Source organism: Chanodichthys erythropterus, chromosome 2, assembly GCF_024489055.1.
Source record: "Chanodichthys erythropterus isolate Z2021 chromosome 2, ASM2448905v1, whole genome shotgun sequence".
Taxonomy (NCBI): domain Eukaryota; kingdom Metazoa; phylum Chordata; class Actinopteri; order Cypriniformes; family Xenocyprididae; genus Chanodichthys; species Chanodichthys erythropterus.
In genome coordinates, this window is record NC_090222.1 from 29840225 (window position 1) to 29861342 (window position 21118).

A 21118-nucleotide genomic window follows, 5' to 3' on the forward strand; every position below is an offset into this window, starting at 1 on the left:
TATTTATGTAGACCTAGGCCTATATAATGTGGAAAAGAAAATCTAGATTTTATTTTATTTTTTCCATTATAATAGCAGGCAGACAATACAATATATAAAATAATACTAATAAAATAGAAAGATACAGACATTTAATTGGATAATCAGTCATTTTTAAAACCCTTGCATAGCCTTCATTTGCCACCTGCACTCTCCCACAAAAGCTAATGATTTATATGTGATTTCTCTGAAATTACAGATGCAGTTAAAAATCAGCCCAAGATTCACACAGCATTAACCATGAGTATGGTAACTTTTTTGTAAACTTTTTATTTTCAGCTATGAAATGTAAAGGTGACTGTCTTAAAAGTCTGATGTTTCTAATGCAATGCAATGTACAGTTCATAAATAAACAGAAATATAAAGAAGACAGTCATATAGAATTATGAAAAAGGTCATTTGTATTGGCTGTAACAATGGACATGTTTGAAAATGTACTTTTAAAGATCTGTCCACTGTTGACACCATGCATCAAAGAGTTAAAAACCTTAGATTTCTTACGGTCTTATATTTCAAAATTTCAATATATGTGTAAAATGTCTGGTTAAATATTTCAAAATACTTTGAAATAGATAGCACCTCTGGTGACAAACACCTTGAATGGTTTAGTACATGTTGATTCAGTTGATCTTTTCCCATGCATGTTTATTTATAGTCACTGGTTTGTATGTATTTTGTAAAAGTCTGATGTTTCTAATGAAATGCAATGAGTTCATAAGTAAACAGAAATAAAAAGAAGACAGTCATTATTAAAAAAGGGAGAAAGGTCACTTGGATTGGCTGTAACGATGGACATGTTAAAGATCTGTCCACTGTTGACACCATGCATCAGAGTTAAAAACCTTAGATTTCTTATGGTCTTATATTTCAAAATTTCAGTATATGTGTAAAATGTCTGGTTAAATATTTCAAAATTCTTTCATAGTAGATAGCACCTCTGGTGACAAACACCTTGAATGGTTTAGTTGCCACATGTTGATTCAGTTGATCTTTTCCCATGTCATGTTTATTTATAGTCACTGGTTTGTACGAATTTTGCAATATTTCAGAAAACAAGGTTTCCATCAGCCAAATTTTCTCAGCTTTTTTTTTTTTTTTTTTTTTTTAATATAATAAAGAGGAAATAATGTACTTACAAGGGGAAATGAATCAATGCCCACTTTCAATTAAATGCAGTACTTACTGACTGCAGTACCCCAGTCAGTCATCTCTAATGAGGGTTTGAAATATCAGTATACTCATTTTAGAAATTTCCTGAACTTGATCACATTTAAAAAAAAAAAAAAAAAAAAAGAGCTCTGTAACTGTAACATGACTCATTGTTTTTTTTATTGTCCTCATTCAGCAAACTAAACAAATGTAACATTAAAATATGTTAAATAATATTTAACATTATATATTTAACTTTACAACATGGACAATTTCTAAACCCTTGGTTTTGCATTTTGTTTTCCAGAGATAAATGATATAGTAATTTTATGCAACATCAGGCACACACACACACACACACACACACACACACAAATGATTTGCAATCATATGTGCTTGAAAGAGAATCTGCATTATGTTGAAGCACATGCTGGAGTCACACACTGGTTGCTATTTAAGGCTTACACAATGATGTATGTATGTCCTTGAAAATTATCTCAAGCTGTGGAGTAGACAGAGTATAAATGGCTGGTCCTAAAACCATGAAAACACACCACTCAGAGGTCTCAACATGAAGGTTCTCATTCTTCTGGCTCTGTTCGCTGCAGCTTGTAAGTAAAGGGTCCGGGAAGATTTAGATTTAATACAGATCTATTAAGGGATTTTAGGGTTTTCTAAACAGAAATTCATCATGTAAAATACAATAAATTTTGAATTTATTTTAATTCCCTATGGTTTTGCTCTGTTTATTAATTTTGGTAAAATGTATGCATTTAACAAGCCTTATGTTTTCCCAGATGCTGCTCCTCTGGATGATAATGATGACAAGATTGTTGGTGGATTTGAGTGTACTAAGAATGGTATTCAGTACCAGGTTTCCCTGAACAGTGGCTACCACTTTTGCGGTGGCTCTCTTATCAGCAACCTCTGGGTCGTGTCTGCTGCTCACTGCTACAAGTCGTAAGTGAAAGTCTATATATGCTGTTACAATAGATGCTGTTCTTTTGAAGTTTCAATTCATCAAAGAATCCTGAAAACAATGGTTTCCACAACAGAGCACAACTGGTTTCTAAATTGATTATAAAAAGAACTGTTTCCTGAGGACCAAATCAGAGTGATTTCTGAAGGATCATGTGACACTGAAGACTGGAGTAATGGCTGAAAATTCAACTGTAAATCACAGGAATAAATTACATTAAAATATACATTGAAATAGAAATGTGTTTTAAACTGTAATAATATTTCACAATATTACTGTTTTTGCTAAATTTTGGATCAAATAAATGCAGCCTTAGTGAGCTTAAGCTACTTCTTTCAAAAAGCATCTTGTAGTATGTCAATATGCCTAGCAATGGGGTAAAAAAAATGCAACAGCTTTACTGTAGTCAAGATTTTACCATAAGTATCTATACAGAAATTACTTTTCAAAAATAAATCTTTTCTATAAGAGGCACATAAGTGATAAATCAGCAAACACTTACATTTCAGCCAACAAAGTGCACACTTCCTTAGGTTCAACAAAAAATTTGTATTAGTATGTTAAAGAGTTTAACATTTAATGTTTTATGTATGAACCAATAATCACTTGTCTCTATTCTTAGACGTGTCCAGGTGCGTCTGGGTGAGCACAACATTGACGTCACTGAGGGCACTGAGCAGTTCATCGACTCCTCTAAGGTCATCAGACACCCCAGTTACAACAGCTATACTCTGGACAATGACGTCATGCTGATCAAGCTGAGCAAAGCCGCCTCTCTGAACAGCTACGTTCAGACTGTTTCTCTGCCTTCAAGCTGTGCTTCATCTGGTACCAGCTGCCTGATCTCTGGATGGGGAAACATGAGCGCCACTGGAAGTGCGTGCCACTAAACTAATATGGAATGAAACTTCATGCATAAGTCATTAGGCCACTTTAAAATAACCCATTAGAGAAATACAAATTCACCAAGTGGGCACTTGATGTTTTCTCAGGCAATTACCCAAGCCGTCTGATGTGCCTTTGGGCTCCTATCTTGAGTGACTCCACCTGCAAAGGCGCCTACCCTGGTCAGATCACCTCCAACATGTTCTGCGCTGGCTTCATGGAGGGAGGCAAGGACTCCTGCCAGGTAAGATCACTGCTACACTTTTAATGTCATGCTAACAAATATATAAAAGTAATTTTTGTAGCAATTATTGACTTCTCTGAAACACTTCTGGATTGCAGGGTGACTCTGGCGGCCCTGTCGTGTGCAACAACCAGCTTCAGGGTATTGTGTCCTGGGGTTATGGCTGTGCCCAGAGAAACAAACCTGGTGTCTATGCCAAGGTCTGCAACTATACCACCTGGATCAGAAACACCATGAGCTCCAACTAATCTACCTGAGTTTTTAGAGTCCATAATCATGGCATGTTGCAATATCATTTGGCAAACTAAAATAAACATCTGATACCAAACATTAAAGATTTTTCTTTGTCTTATATTATAATTTAACTAAGTCTATGAGATGAGTTCTACATTACTATTAATTAAATTGACTCTAAATGTGTTATAAATTAACATTGAATACACTTAATATGAATTATTACAACAGCAAAAAAAAAAAACCCTGAATGTTTAGTCCAAACCACTATACAGGTATAAATGACATACAAGACTTGAGTTTGAGACATTTAATCTGTTATAAGCTGCGTTGGGCACGTTACTTTAAAAAAGTAATTAGTTATAGTTACTAATTACTTCTCACAAATAGTAACAGAGTTAGTAAATGAGCTACATCATTATAAAAACTAACTAATTACCAGGGAAAGTAACTATTGCGTTAAAATATGTCAAATAACTTGAATGCCCCCATTATTAAATTTAAGTCTAAGAAGAAATATTTCTTGATCCGACTCATGATCCGCTCTTGCTTATGAAATTTCTCTGTACTGTCATTAAAGAAAATGTAGTTTCATATATATATATATATATATGTTTAAATAGTCCTGTGTTATGTTTTAAATTCATTCACTTGATTATGAAAACTTAACACCATGAATATAGTCATAGTCATGTCTGACCTATATGTCACGGCTACACACAGAAACAAGTAGTTAGGATCCAAGCGCAGCATTTATTTGGTAATCCACAGGCGTATATCACAAAACAGGCCAATCAACCAGAAGACCAACAACAAAAGTGCACGTAACAAATAATAACAAACCACAAACAAAAAGGTAGAAACAACTGAGACTAAATAGACAGAAACTAATGAGCAAACACAAAACAGCTGGGTGCAATGAAACGAAGATAATGAGTCCAGGAGGTGAATTATGGGCAATGTAGTCTGAGGTGAACAATAGTCCTTGTTGGAGTGCCCTCTGGTGGCTAAACAGGACACTCCAACTCATGATCATGACAGTACCCCCTCCTTACTGAATTCCAGGGCGGCGCTGGAAGAACTGACCAGGCGGGATCCAGCAGGTCTGGAGTCCTGGCTGATTGCCAGGGCGGTGCTGGAGGAACTGACCAGGTGGGTTCCCGCAGATCTGGATTCCTGGCTGTGTGCCAGGGCGGTGCTGGAGGAACAGACTAGGCAAGTTTCAACGGTTCAAACGGCCTGGGCAGTGGCGGCAGAGCAGAAGGCTTGGATGGCGGCGGCAGGACAAACAGCGGCGGCAGGGCTGACCATGGGTGCTCCATGGCCATATCAGGGAGAGCGGGCAGCTCAGTGACGGCCTCCGTGGCCGTATCAGGGAGAGCGGGCTCAGGCTGGAGCTGCTCTGGGATGGCAGCGGGCTCAGGTTGGGGCTGCTCTGGGACGGCAGCGGGCTCAGGCTGGGGCTGCTCTGGGACGGCTGCGGGCTCGGGCTGGCAGACTGGTCCAGAGTCAAAAACACCTGAGTGCCTCCTCCAGGCATGCAAGACCGCCAAAACATAAAAAGTGAAGACAGCCCTCTTGGCCATCACAGGACTGACAGGGAGAGCATGCAGGACTGGAGCGGACTCACTGGCTGGAGCGGGCTCTGGAGCGGACTCACTGGCTGGAGCGGGCTCTGGAGCGGACTCACTGGCTGGAGCGGGCTCTGGAGCGGACTCACTGGCTGGAGCGGGCTCTGGAGCGGACTCACTGGCTGGAGCGGGCTCTGGAGCGGACTCACTGGCTGGAGCGGGCTCTGGAGCGGACTCACTGGCTGGAGCGGGCTCTGGAGCGGACTCACTGGCTGGAGCGGGCTCTGGAGCGGACTCACTGGCTGGAGCGGGCTCTGGAGCGGACTCACTGGCTGGAGCGGGCTCTGGAGCGGACTCACTGGCTGGAGCGGGCTCTGGAGCGGACTCACTGGCTGGAGCGGGCTCTGGAGCGGACTCACTGGCTGGAGCGGGCTCTGGAGCGGACTCACTGGCTGGAGCGGGCTCTGGAGCGGACTCACTGGCTGGAGCGGGCTCTGGAGCGGACTCACTGGCTGGAGCGGGCTCTGGAGCGGACTCACTGGCTGGAGCGGGCTCTGGGAAGGCCTCCAGGCATTGAGGGATGACTGAAGCCTTCCTCCTCCTCTTCCTCCTTTTACGAGAGTGAGGCGGTGACTCCGTGCCCTCCTCCTCTGTGGATTCGGGAGCGACCTCGCAGGCTGGAGCGGGCTCTGAAGCAGACACACTGGCTGGAGAGGCCTCTGGCTGAACATGTGCTGCCCACTGGCTTCTATGGCCGAGATATTTGACAAAGCCCCAAATATCCAGGATCTGAAGCCCCTCCACAACCCACTGAGGCAGAGGGTAATCAAGGAATCCATTAAAAATCCCTTTTAGCGCCTCATTATACCGCAGCCCTCTCGCCATAGTCCAGAAAAACTGGGCAAAACACCCTACCTCCCTTCCCTCCTGACGTAGAGCCACCACCACCTGCAGTAAAGCCATCCGCTCCTCAATGGAGGCTGGGGAAATAATCCGAAAACTCATGCTGCTGGATCTGTTAAATGGTGTGGTTTGTTCTGTCACGGCTACACACAGAAACAAGATGTTAGGATCCAAGCGCAGCATTTATTTGGTAATCCACAGGCGTATATCACAAAACAGGCAAGGGTAAACTCCACAGCACAGTCCAATCAACCAGAAGACTAACAACAAAAGTGCACGTAACAAATAATAACAAACCACAAACAAAGGTAGAAACAACTGAGACTAAATAGACAGAAACTAATGAGCAAACACAAAACAGCTGTGTGCAATGAAACGAGGATAATGAGTCCAGGAGGTGAATTATGGGCAATGTAGTCTGAGGTGAACAATAGTCCTTGTTGGAGTACCCTCTGGTGGCTAAACAGGACACTCCAACTCATGATCATGACAATATAGTCATATAGGTCAGACATGATTTTGACTACTTCATTAAGTTTTGTTTTGTAGAATGCCTCTCTTTAAAGTGAATTTAGTTTTGTAAAAATTGTATCTTAATTTTAATCAATGTTTCATCAACCAATTGCCTGGATTTAATAAATAAGAAGCACATATAGCAGGCAATATAATCATGGATGCGCGGGCGCGATCACTGGCTCGTGAACTGGAGCGCGTCTTATAAATGAAACTCAGCGTATAAGCTGCTTGCCTCGCAGACATGAGAAATATATCTATAGAAAGCTTGAAATATCTACTTTAAAACGAAATAATTAAAAACAAAAAGAGTCTACTCTGATAGGTAATCCGAATGAAATATACATTCTCTCTCTAGGTGTGTCCAGTATATGCGGAGATGATGAGAGTCTGCAATGTCAGCTTCATCTTTGCAGCCGACACTGATTCAGAAAACGTTACTTTATTAGTAACAATTAAAATGTTTCCTTGCTGTTTTTTTTTTTGTCATATTCATAATCATTACTTTTGCCAGTTCTTTATGGCAAGCGTTATGCATGCGCTTGAGTGCATATTACATAAATGCTAATTATTGGTTTATTCTCTCCAGTATTTAAGAAATTAAATTAATATAAATGTGATTAGTCAACTAATGGCTTAAATGAACAACTACTAGTCGACTAGAAAAACTTATTTCACATATTTTCGATGCAGCATGTCACGTTTACCGCAGTAGATAGGACCTTCTAACCAGAAAGACACAGCTTACATTTGACTAAGAGGTTTTTGTCTTTATGCTCAACTAAAGCATATTTCCACTTTGAGAAACTCGTCTAGCTCTTGCCTTGACTGCCGCGCATACTTGAATAAACGGAAACACGCCCACAGTGTGTCTTCGTGTTTACAGTGGTTGGCATCCACCAATCCTACAATGCGTAAACAGGTTAGGCTGTAGGCTGCACTTCAGCCAAAATTAAATAATGTAAAAAAGTAACGTACAACACACCATATGGTAAAGGTAACGGAGTTCATTTATTTAAGAAGTAATGCATTACAGTATTAGTTACTAACAAAAGTAACTGCGTTACAGTAAGAAAAACATATTCATATACAGCAAACATTTTCACGTGTTTCAGAAGTATGTCATTCCAATACAAAAGTTTCTCACACACTCACTAGACTGGCTGTGACAATGTTGCCTGGCAAGTCCAGAATTATATCTTCTACAAGATATATCAGTCTGGGCAGCGTTTCCCAAAAGCATCGTGAGCTTAAGTTGATCGTAGCTTCATTGAAACCAATGGAGCTAAGATCATCTTAGGCTTATGATGCTTTTGGGAAACGCTACCCTGGGGTGAGTTTCCCGAAAGCATCGTTGGTGAACCATGGTCGCAAGTCCCATTGAACTCTATTGGTATCGACGGAACATGCGACCATAGTTCGCTTTGGGAAACGCACCCCTGGGGTGAGTTTCCCAAAAGCATCATTAGCCAACTATGGTCGTAAGTCCCATTGAACTCTATTGGTAACGACGGAACTTGCGACCATAGTTCGCTTTGGGAAACGCACCCCTGGTCAGTCCGCCCTCCGTCGCGCCTTGAGTCAACTGCAAACCGTACCGTGCAATCAGATTCGTTTATTTCAGTGCCGCAAACAGCGTCACTCTAGTGCGGCGAAAGTCCCTTCGATAGGTGTGTTTGAGCTCATGCAGCGCCGCACAGACCGATCGGCGGCTGACTTGAAGCAGTGCATGCCGGTAAGAAATTTTGTCTGACTTGAGACAGCGCCGACATCATGTGACCGTGACGTATGGCTTCAAAGTACCACGAGAGCGATTCGAGATCAGCCGCCTGAGGCAGCCAGCGCAGTTTCTAAAGAGGAGCTGCACGAGCTCTGGGGCACGTTCAAGCTCAAACCGGTGTGCAACGTTTTGCTACGGTTTCCGGGTTGAACGACATGTTTGAGATATGTTTGAGATATGTTTTCTCTTGTTTGGTGGGTGTGTCAAAAATGTAAACCCAATCAGCATCAACATACATATAAACCACGCGGTATTAAAGAGACAGCTCGTAAATGTAATTAACAACAAAATACATTCATAAGAGCATATTATTAGAGCAAGTATATTGTTTGCACATGTGTATTTACATTAATGGCAAAATAACTTAAACAATCAGAGCACAAGTATAGATCTGGAACTTCTGTCTAAATATCATTTATTTGCAATGTCTTCTGGTCCATATCCAAATGTGTGCTAGACACTGATTAATGTAATATAAAAATACTATACTATTTTGCTATTGTATTGTGGAGTGATACTTTCATAAACAAAGGCAAATGTTGTATCACAATAATCAGAAGTTTCAACAAATCCCTTCATTTTATTGGGATGTTCTTTTTTATTCTGGACATGCAGTGACTGTAACATCGAGCGTATTTTGCAGTATTAAACGTATTTATACCGATTTCATCAGGCTCCAGTAATGCTCAAAAATCTGTGTTTTTATAACAGTTAAAGCTCTTTTCATGTAGTCGCGATGTTATATTGTGTCATGTTTATCAAAATAAAACTGATAAAAAACGTAGACCCCCGCTACATTGGCATTTAAATAACATATGCTTATGTTGAACTTTATTCTTGTAAAACAGGCGCTGTAAGCAGTAGCTACATAAAGTATTGAATGGAAATGTCTCTGAAACATCAGTCAAATATCGCATTTATTTCACTTCAGTTGTGATAAAGTATGCAAACGCAGCGCGAGCGTCACTACGGGAAGCAGAAAGTGTCCGACTTCCATGTACGTTTTGATAGTTTGTTTTCCAATTTGAAATGAAATACACAGAAACGAGAAAACTGTTGTTTCCCGTTTTTCCGTTTGTACAAAAATAATAGGCCTATTTAACCCTTCACATATTCGAATGGTTACATATATGTGACCATGTCTGAGTATTTTAAGTTGTTTCCGCTTTTATAAAAAATTCAAGTAAACGCGTCGGTGCCTCACGCGCACACACAACATAGACGTTTTAGTATAGTATAGAGCTTGGCAAACTACGTCACTGCGCATTGCATTTTGGGTAGTCGCCGCCATGTTTTAGGTCACGCTCAGGAGCGTACAATGACAACAAATACAAATCACCAGATGAGAAAACGACTGTATTTACGCTAAATTTTTTTTTTTTTTTTTTGAGAGCTGCTTGCACTTGCTTAGAATAAATGGATTAATATATGAATCTCTTGTGTTCATTCGATCGCCCAGTCCTGTGGCCATTACACGACACGCATAGAAATCACACTGCCGCCTCCTATCGGACCATAAACAGGACCAAAGTGATTTCTCTATTGCAGTTTTTAATAACTAAATGGCACCGATACATCTGCCAGATAAAATAATAAACACAATATAGATTGATCTCAGCCAGCATATCATCATATAGCCCTGATTTCTTCATGTTAAAGCATTAAGGGATAACATAAGAGCATGACCCTCTGTAATGCAGCTCTGAAATGAATTATATTGTGGAGTCGCTACACCGAGTAAGTTTTACTGAACCTAAATAGAATAAATACATAATTTCTTACCGAGACAAGCTAAACAATGAATCAGAGGTGTTGCTTTATGAACACGGAGAGTGATCGCAACGAGCTATATCACAAATGACAGTTCTAAACGTGTTTTCGTACATTATTAATGGCGTGAGCACTTACATATTCAAGTGGATCAGAAGTTATTAATCTGTAATAAATACAAATGACAAAGCCACATTTTGTTCAAGTTTATTTTCATTGAGTTTCACTTTCACTATTGTGTCGTTTCTAAGCTGGAAGGCAGAAAATGAGGGACATTCTAACGCATAATGTGAAAATGCATAACGTGGCTTAAATTACTAAAACAGTGTTATTAACAAACTAAACTTAGTATGCTTTATTAGTTTGGTGTTAACTATGTACAGAAAAGCAGATGAGCCCAGAATATGAACACATTTAACACATACGCATTTTCCTCCCATAAAGAAAACGCTTAATGGACAGTGACTTAACGTGTAATAAGACGCATTTTGTTCATATTCTGGGCTCATCTGCTTTGCTGTACATAGTTTCTATGGGAGGAAAGCGTTTAACGTGAAATTAAACGCGTTGCGTTCAAATTCTGGGCTATTAGTATGATGTTTACTTACATTACGCCACATTAAGCGTTTTAGAATGTCCCGAAAATGGGACAAAATGGCGCTTCATTTCACATCCGTTTTCCACGCTGGTCAGTATATGCAGATAGTTCATAACACAGCCAGCGTTCACCATTCTAATATATTTTTAACTGTATAATATAAATTTTAACATCTTCCTCCACTATTTCCCAGTCTCTACTGTACTGACGGTGACCTAAAGTCCCAGAATGCAATGCGTCGCTGACGTCACGTTCCCAGACTCTATTAGAAAGGTAGCCTAGGTTATAATGCCGGTTTCTTTTTCAGTTTAGCTTTAAATGAATTTGTTTTGTCTTAACGTTTATATATCATTTTTTGTCATGACTAAAATAGCTATGTAGTGGTCCCCATGGGCGTTTTTTAAATTGCTTACACTACTTAGCCTATTTTTTACGACTTCAAAATCATCTCATCCGCTCCTCTGTGTAGGTTTCACCATGCATATTAAACTACAAACAGCATTACAACAGCCTGTGTGCTGATTAACTTTTCTGAAATAAATATTTCTGTGAAATACGCGTTATGTTGCACAGAAGAAAGCCGATATATGACATACTGATATAGCAACAGAGGACTGTTATTTTGTTGAAAGAACTGATGATGACATCACAGGCTCATTTGATTGACCAATCGGCTGAAAGGGGCGTGTAATGACCGCCCACATGTGGAAAACGAGTTTTGAAGTCGTGTTTCCGTTTTCTGTCTGTGACCCGAAAAAACAAAAATCGAGCCAAAATGTCGTTTTCCCATTTTCTCGTTTCTGCGTATTTCATTTCAAATAGAGTGCCCCAGGGATGACGCGTTTTTGTGGGCGAAACCCGGAAGCGAGTTATCATTTTAGGACTTCCGGTTCCAACGCCATAAAGTCTATGGGTTTTTTGAATGGGTTTTTGTTAAATCGCCTGAAATAAGGTCTGTGGTTAACAAAGCCTCTAAGTACTTTCACGTTTTGATCTATGATATAAAACACACCAGTTATAACCCGCGTGTGATTTTTTAAACTTTTACTGTGTCTTAAAATCGGCGGTTGCTAACAAATTGCTAAAAGGTACTACTTCCTTTGGCGGGGACTTTAGACGTCATCATGACAAACAGGACATTTGGACAGCATTTCTCATGAAAAAGTGGTACTCATACACAGCGCAGATCATAATCAGTGAGCATGTTTTTAAATAGAGTTGTTTTCTAAATAAAGTTTGAGGATGCTTGGTGGTGACGACGTTGATCCGCGACCATGGTGTGCTGTAGTCCGTTTATAGCCTACTGTTAGCCTTTTATATCTGACGACTATTAGGCTTCAAAATCTATAAATGTTGTGTTAACTTGTAAAGATTATCTTGATAGACAAAACGTGTAAGTGTCATAACCCTTTGTTAAACACAGAGCTTATTTTCTGCAATTTTCCAAAAGTCTATAGGAAAAATGCATAGGCTTTAGCTGCATTCACATCACCTCGTATTTACCGGAATCTTGAAATGACAACACGTGACGTTATATTCGGAGCTGTTCACGTCCTTTTGGTCCTTGGACTGGGAATTATGCGTTTCCATGGCACCACTATCAACACATAATAAATCAATCTACAGCGGTCAGGTGGTACAGCGGCCACGTGGTACATCTGGGAGCTTTCAGAAAACTCCCAGCTTACAAGCTGTAATTACGAGCTCTACGAGGACGTGAACGCTTTTTACAAGCTAGAATCTTGTAACTACAGGAATTACAAGGCCGCGTGAACGCACCTTTTCAGCCGAGGGAACCCGTGCGCCGCTAACTTCCGGGTTGGCCTACAAAAACGCGTCATCCCCGGGGCACTCTATTGGAAAACAAACTATCAAAACGTACACGGAACGTTTTCAGCTCCTCCCTGACTGCACGCGGATACTCTAGCCGATCGCTTGCATCCGGCCGCAGCTGATGTCGAACACACCTAATAATTGATACCGGGGCTTCGATGCTCCGACACAGTTTTCAAAGCACTATTGTATCACACAGTGTACCGATGCTTGTATCGAAATGACAATGCCACGTGATTGATGACGTTTGAAGCTTCAAACGTCATGCAGTATCGGAAAGTCGAGACAGCTGGTTTGAAAACATTGGCGCTTCACTGATAGCTTACATAAAGGCAAATGTATGGAGTCAAATTAATGCCTTAAAGTTTTGCACAAAAATAAAGTTTTGCAAAACACAAAAAAGAATTGAGCAATAAAAAAATGTTTTGCAAACAAAAATAAAGAATTGCAAAGGAAAAATAAAGTATTGAGCGGAAAAAAAAAGTTTTGCAAATAAAAATAATAAATTGCAAAATAAAATAAAGTAGTGCAAAAATAAAAATATAATCAATTGCAAAAATCAATGACAGCTGTAATCCTATTTTATCCTTGCCACATATTTTTCATGCTCAAACCTACTAAATCATTTGCAACGCTCATTTTATTCTGCGTTTCAGTCAAGCGTGCGCTCACGATACCGGTTTTCTTTTGCGCTCTTTATGGCACTGGTTTGACGTGGGGGTGGAGTCAAGAAACGGGGGCACGCCCCTGCGAAACACGTCATCGGCAGGAGACGCAGATAGAGACAGAGCGCATTTATTATAATCTGAAAACCACGCCCACCGAGGGAAAAACAATCCAACCGTCTCCATTGACGTGAGGCTGCCTCTTGTCTTTTCTGACTCATTACAAAAAACAGAACAATACCTAAAAGGTGCTGTGTGACAAGGTGTACAGCTAACAAACTAAAAAACCCAGAAATAAGTTTTTATAAGCTGTCGACCCCAAAAAACGAATATTTAAGGACACAAAAGTGGATACAGGCAGTGAGACAGAGCGCAACGGGTCATATTACTATAAGAAATGCATTGGAGGGGGTCGTAATCGGCGACAACATATGCTAAACAAACCAACAAAAACAAACCATTCATTATTTTTACCCATGTCAAAGAATTATTTCACCTGTCGCCAATTACGTTCCCCTCCAATGCATTTCGCGGGGGCGTGCCCCGTTTCTTGACTCCACCCCCACGTCAAACCAGTGCCATAAAGAGATCCGCACAGAAAAGTGCAGCGCAAAAGAAAACCGGTATCGTGAGCGTACGCTTGACTGAAACGCAGAATAAAATGAGCGTTGCAAATGATTTAGTAGGTTTGAGCATGAAAAATATGTGGCAAGGATAAAATAGGATTACAGCTGTCATTGATTTTTGTAATTGATTATATTTTTATTTTTGCACTACTTTATTTTATTTTGCAATTTATTATTTTTGTTTGCAAAACTTATTTTCTTCTGCTCAATACTTTATTTTTCCTTTGCAATTCTTTATTTTTGTTTGCAAAACATTTTTTTATTGCTCAATTCTTTTTTTGTGTTTTGCAAAACTTTATTTTTGTGCAAAACTTTAAGGCATTAATTTGACTCCATACTAATGCATGTTTTATTGCTGGGGTCTCAGAGAACCCGAACAGAACAGAACGGTTAAACAGCTCATCTAAAATATTTTTTAACTGTCAGTTATGATCGCATCATTGTATATTTTATATTACTGATCAAATATGTGAATCTGTTGACCATGCAGGTTAGACAGTTGTGGTCTCATTGTCACAAATTAATTTAGATGAGATTACATCAGATTAGATAAAAACAGATTCAAGACAACAGTGATTCCGTATGTCACGGACTTGTAGCTTTGGTCATGTGATTTTTCAAACCGTAGATCTGCTCAACAATGATAGATATGGTGAAGAAAACAAGTCTGACCACCAGATGTCACTAACGCTCACTGTGTTAAAAGCTTCGAGTAATGAACAGTGCCCAAGGAAGTCGACCGGAAGTTGAAGTCGGCCGCGTGCTGCCATCTTGTAGCAGAACTTCACTTGCGTTAGCATCCCCATTGACTCCCATTCATTTTGTCGTCACTTTGACAGTGAATAACTTTACATCTGAGGCGTTTAAAGACTCCATTTATCCATTATTTATTTCCAAAGATACACGACTACGTATAAAGGGCTCCATTATCTTCTATGTTACATTATGGCCCCGTAGAAACAGTTTTTGTAAAAATAAGCTAACGATTGCATCATAATTACTCGACTCTCTGTCGCAAAGTAGAGAAATTACCGTATAGACAGGAGGAGAAGCTCGCAGACAATCGGGGAGATTATCTTAATATGGCGTACTGGCGTTACATTTTAAAATACTATACAAAATAATTAATCAGAATACTTACTCCTGCTCACTCACGCCAAAGAACTCCCCACTCAAGCTTGCCGTCTCTGCAAGATTAACGATGGCAGTTTGCACGCACAGCTACTAGAAGATTTACATCTGTCAGACAGGTTGCGGACGTCATCAAGCTTAGTGTGAGTCTGCGCGTCAGAAACGGAAGTACTAAAAATCACTAAAAATGGGCTTCACTTGACTCAATTGAGTTCCAATGGGGTCGCTGTGTCCATTTCTTTTACTGTCTATGGTAATGAACCATTTTTCGGCACAATTTGATGGAAGCCTCAAACGCTTCAGAAAGCCTCGGTTTCCCATCACTAGCTAATAACAAAGATTGCGCACGGGAGACCCGAGAGTTTGTTCTATTCAGCCGTGAATTCAGTTTTAAATGACCAAAAACACATTAATTATTTACTTTTCACTGTCGACTCTCTTGTCGCTTTGCTAACGTCATATCCGCCCTTCTCTGATTGGTTTACTCTGCTTCCTGTTTGCTCTTATTTGCTCCGCCCAGAAATCGAATTGATTCAATGGCCGACCAGACTCATCCGCTGGTACAGTGATGAGACTGGATTTTCCAGGCAAGTGACAATGGACATGTTTGAAAATGTACTTTAAAGATCTGTCCACTGTTGACACCATGCATCAAAGAGTTAAAAACCTTAGATTTCTTATGGTCTTAGTAAAAGTCTAACCAAGGACACCTGCTGCAAATTAGCTAGCAAATGTTACAACAATGTTATTGTTTATTGTGCCTGTCAAATGAAAAAAATAAAATAAAACTTCCTGACAACCAATATATGAGTGTAAAATGTCTGGTTAAATATTTCAAAATTCTTTGATAGTAGATAGCACCTCTGGTGACAAACACCTTGAATGGTTTAGTACATGTTGATTCAGTTGAACTTTTCCCATGTCATGTTTATTTAAAGTCATCACTTTGTACGTATCTTATAATATTTCAGAAAACAAGGTTACCATCAGCCAAAATTTTTTTATATATAAAGTGGCATGAAAAAGTATGTGAACCCCTTGCAGAATCTGTGAAAATGAGAATTATTTTAATAAAATAAGAGGGATAATAAAAAATGCATGTTATTTTTTGTTTAGTACTGTCGTGAGTAAGATACTTTACATAAAAGATGTTTGCATTTAGTTCACAAGACAAAACAATAACTGAATTTATTAAAATAACCCCATACATAAGTATGTGAACCAATACTGTGTGTGGTTACCTGATGGTCTACGACTGTTTTTTTTTGTTTTTTGTGATGGTTGTTCATGAGTCTCTTGTTTGTCCTGAGCAGTTAAACTGAGCTCTGTTCTTCAGAAAAATCCTCCAGCTCCTGCAGATTCGTCAGTTTTCAAGCATTTTTGCATATTTGAACCCTTTCCAGCAGTGACTGTATGATTTTGAGATTCATCTTTTCACACTGTTTCCCTCTGGAGCATAAGTGAATGTTTGAACCTTTTTTAATAGTTGAGTTTGAGTCCCTCAATTGTCCTCAGTGTGAAAAGATGAATCTCAAAATCATACAGCCACTGCTGGAAATCCCTCTTATTTTATTAAAATAATTCTCATTTTCACAGATTCTGCAAGGGGTTCACATACTTTTTCATGACACTGTATATACAGTGGGTACGGAAAGTATTCAGACCCCCTTACATTTTTCACTCTTTGTTATATTGCAGCCATTTGCTAAAATCATTTAAGTTCATTTTTTTCCTCATTAATGTACACACAGCACCCCATATTGACAGAAAAACACAGAATTGTTGACATTTTTGCAGATTTATTAAAAAAAGAATAACTGAAATATCACATGGTCCTAAGTATTCAGACCCTTTGCTGTGACACTCATATATTTAACTCAGGTGCTGTTCATTTCTTCTGATCATCCTTGAGATGGTTCTACACCTTCATTTGAGTCCAGCTGTGTTTGATTATACTGATTGGACTTGATTAGGAAAGCCACACATCTGTCTATATAAGACCTTACAGCTCACAGTGCATGTCAGATCAAATGAGAATCATGAGGTCAAAGGAACTGCATGAAGAGCTCAGAGACAGAATTGTGGCAAGGCACAGATCTGGCCAAGGTTACAAAAAATTTCTGCTGCACTTAAGGTTCCTAAGAGCACAGTGGCCTCCATAATTCTTAAATGGAAGACGTTTGGCACGACCAGAACCCTTCCTAGAGCTGGCCCTCCGGCCAAACTGAGCTATCGGGGGAGAAGAGCCTTGGTGAGAGAGGTAAAGAAAAACCCAAAGATCACTGTGGCTGAGCTCCAGAGATGCAGTTGGGAGATGGGAGAAAGTTGTAGAAAGTCAACCATCACTGGAGCCCTCCACCAGTCATGGCTTTATGGCAGAGTGACCCGACAGAAGCCTCTCCTCAGTGCAAGACACATGAAAGCCCACCTGGAGTTTGCTAAAAAAACACCTGAAGGACTCCAAGATGGTGAGAAATAAGATTCTCTGGTCAAATGAGACCAAGATATAACTTTTTGGCCTTAATTCTAAGCGGTATGTGTGGAGAAAATCAGGCACTGCTCATCACCTGTCCAATACAGTCCCAACAGTGAAGCATGGTGGTGGCAGCATCATGCTGTGGGGTTTTTTTTCAGCTGCAGGGACAGGACGACTGGTTGCAATCGAGGGGAAGATGAATGCGGCCAAGTACAGGGATATCCTGGACGGAAACCTTCTCCAGAGTGCTCAGGACCTCAGACTGGGCTGAAGGTTTACCTTCCAACAAAACAATGACCCTAAGCACACAGCTAAAATAATGAAGGAGTGGCTTCACAACAACTCCGTGACCATGGCCCAGCCAGAGCCCTGACTTAAACCCAATTGAGCATCTCTGGAGAGACCTAAAAATGGCTGTCCACCAACATTTACCATCCAACCTGACAGAACTGGAGAGGATCTGCAAGGAGGAATGGCAGAGGATCCCCAAATCCAGGTGTGAAAAACTTGTTGCATCTTTCCCAAAAAGACTCATGGCTGTGTAAGATCAAAAGGGTGCTTCTACAAAATACTGAGCAAAGGGTCTGAATACTTAGGGCCATGTGATATTTCAGTTTTTCTTTTTTAATAAATCTGCAAAAATGTCAACAATTCTGTGTTTTTCTGTCAATATGGGGTGCTGTGTGTACATTAATGAGGAAAAAAATGAACAAATGATTTTAGCAAATGGCTGCAATACAACAAAGAGTGAAAAATTTAAGGGGGTCTGAATACTTTCCGTACCCACTGTACATAATCAAGGCGAAATAATGTACTCACAAGGGGAAATAAATCAATGCCCACTTTCAATTAAATGTGCTCACTTTTCACTGCAGTACTCCAGTCTGATTTAAAGTCTGAGTGTTGTCCACTCAGTCATCTCTAATGAGGGTTTGTAAAACGAGTATGCTCATTTTACAAATTTCCTGGACTTGATCACATTTAAAAATAAATAAATTAAAAAAGTGCTCTGTAACTGTAATAAGAATCATTGTTTGTAGACTATACTGCATGATATAATGCAATGTATCCTTATTTAACAAACATTTAACAAACAAATGTAACATTAAAATATATTTAACATTACAACATGGACATTGCAACATCAGTCACACACACACACGCGCGCACACACACACACACACACACACACACGGGCAGGTTATTAATATGCAACCAAATTTCCCCTTTTTAAATAACCGCTGCAAAGAATTCCCTATTAGAATATAGTAAGAAACATCAAATAATTGAGATTTGTGAATATTGCTTTTTCATAGCCATACAATAAACAAACAAACAAATGATTTGTGCTAGAAAGAGAATCTGCATTATGTTGAAGCACATGCTGGAGTCACACACTGGTTGCCATTTAAGGCTTACACAATGAACCAAAATGATGTATGTCCTTGAAAATTATCTCAAGCTGTGGAATAGACAGAGTATAAAAGGCTGGTCTTAAAACCATGAAAACACACCACTCAGACGTCTCAAAATGAAGGTTCTCATTCTTCTGGCTCTGTTCGCTGCAGCTTGTGAGTAAAGGGGCCGGGAAGATTTAGACTGGATTTAATACAGATCTATTAAGTGATTTTAGGGTTTTCTAAACAGAAATTCATCATGTAAAAATTTTGAATTTATTTTAATTCCATATGGTTTCTGCTCTGTATATTAATTTTGGTAAAATGTATGCATTTAACAATGAAGCCTTATGTTTTCCCAGATGCTGCTCCTCTGGATGATGACGACAAGATTATCGGTGGAACTGCATGTGGTGTTCCGTACCAGGTTTCCCTGAACGGTGGCTACCACTTTTGCGGTGGCTCTCTGATCAGCGACCTCTGGGTTGTGTCTGCTGCTCACTGCTACAAGTCGTAAGTGAAAGTCTATATTTTTTTTTGCATGTACATAATACATATATAGGGGAGACTGGACCTAGTTGTCACATGGGGAAATTGTCACAATAATTATATCTCAGTAACTATAAAGTTTGATTTTAATGAAAGCAATTAAGTAATGTAATGGGTCAGTAAAGTTTTTTTTTTTTTTTTTAAGAAATTAATACTTTTATTTGGCAAGGATGCATTAAATTGATCAAAAGTGACAGTAAAGACATTGATAATGTTACAAAAGATGTCTATTTAAAATAGATGCTGTTCTTTTGAAGTTTCAATTCATCAAAGAATCCTGAAAACAATGGTTTCCACAACAGGAGCACAACTGTTTTCTAAATTGATTATAAAAAGAAATGTTTCCTGAGCACCAAATCAGAGTGATTTCTGAAGGACACTGAATGTGACACTGAAGACTGGAGTAATGGCTGAAAATTCAACTGTAAATCACAGGAATAAATAACATTAAAAATATACATTGAAATAGAAATATTTCACAATATTACTGTTTTTGCTAAATTTTGGATCAAATAAATGCAGCCTTAGTGAGCTTAAGCTACTTCTTTCAAAAAGCATCTTGTAGTATGTCAATATGCCTTGCTATGGGGTAAAAAAAAACGCAACAGCTTTACTGTAGTCAAGATTTTACCATAAGTATCTATACAGAAATTACAAAAATAAATTTCTCCTAAGAGGCACATAAGTGATAAATCATTAACAATCACTTACGTTTCAGCCAACAAAGTGCACACTTCCTTAGGTTCAACAAAAAATTTGTATTAGTATGTTAAAGAGTTTAACATTTAATGTTTTATGTATGAACCAATAATCACTTGTCTCTATTCTCAGACGTGTCCAGGTGCGTCTGGGTGAGCACAACATTGATGTCTTTGAGGGCACTGAGCAGTTCATCGACTCCTCTAAGGTCATCAGACACCCCAGTTTCGACAGCTTTACTCTGGACAATGACATCATGCTGATCAAGCTGAGCAGAGCCGCCTCTCTGAACATCTACGTTAGGACTGTTTCTCTGCCTTCAAGCTGTGCACCAACTGATAGCAGCTGCCTGGTCTCTGGATGGGGAAACATGAGCGCCACTGGAAGTGCGTGCCACTAAACTAATATGGAATGAAACTTCATGCATAAGTCATTAGGCCATTTTAAAATAACGCATTAGAGAAATACAAAATTCACCAAGTGGGCACTTGATGTTTTCTCAGGCGATTTCCCGAGCCGTCTGATGTGTCTTTGGGTTCCTATCTTGAGTGACTCCACCTGCAAAGGCGCCTACCCTGGTCAGATCACCTCCAACATGTTCTGCGCTGGCTTCATGGAGGGAGGCAGGGACTCCTGCCAGGTAAGATCACTGCTACACTTTTAATGTCATGCTAACAAATATATAAAAGTAATTTTGTAGCAATTATTGACTTCTCTGAAACACTTCTGGATGGCAGGGTGACTCTGGCGGCCCCGTCGTGTGCAATGACGAGCTTCAGGGTATTGTGTCCTGGGGTTATGGCTGTGCCCAAGAAAACCTACCTGGTGTCTATGTCAAGGTCTGCAACTATACCACCTGGATCAGAAACACCATGAGCTCCAACTAATCTCCCTGAGTTTTTAGAGTCCATAATCATGGCATGTTGCAATATCATTTGGCAAACTAAAATAAACATCTGATACCAAACATTGAAGATTTTTCTTTGTCTTACTTATATTATAATTTAACTAAGTCTATGAGACGTCTGTTTTTTCACAGTTTAAGTTCTACATTACTATTAATTAAATTGACTCTTA

The 21118-nt window shown here is 39.5% G+C and overlaps 2 protein-coding genes across 2 annotated transcripts; both read left to right on the forward strand.

Annotated features, from left to right (window-relative positions):
• Nucleotides 1-1653: 1653 nt before the first annotated feature.
• LOC137035633 (trypsin-3-like) lies at nucleotides 1654-3631 on the forward strand. Its single transcript, XM_067409110.1, has 5 exons — nucleotides 1654-1799; nucleotides 1986-2148; nucleotides 2790-3043; nucleotides 3160-3296; nucleotides 3395-3631. The coding sequence occupies exons 1-5, from the start codon at nucleotides 1760-1762 to the stop codon at nucleotides 3542-3544; spliced, it is 744 nt and encodes a 247-aa protein (XP_067265211.1). The 5' UTR covers nucleotides 1654-1759; the 3' UTR covers nucleotides 3545-3631.
• Nucleotides 3632-18866: 15235 nt separating this feature from the next.
• Nucleotides 18867-21008, forward strand: LOC137035641 (trypsin-3-like). The gene is made up of 5 exons (XM_067409122.1): nucleotides 18867-18967; nucleotides 19156-19306; nucleotides 20174-20427; nucleotides 20545-20681; nucleotides 20779-21008. Exons 1-5 carry the CDS (start codon nucleotides 18928-18930, stop codon nucleotides 20926-20928), a joined length of 732 nt encoding a protein of 243 aa, XP_067265223.1. The 5' UTR covers nucleotides 18867-18927; the 3' UTR covers nucleotides 20929-21008.
• The last annotated feature ends 110 nt before the right edge of the window (nucleotides 21009-21118 follow it).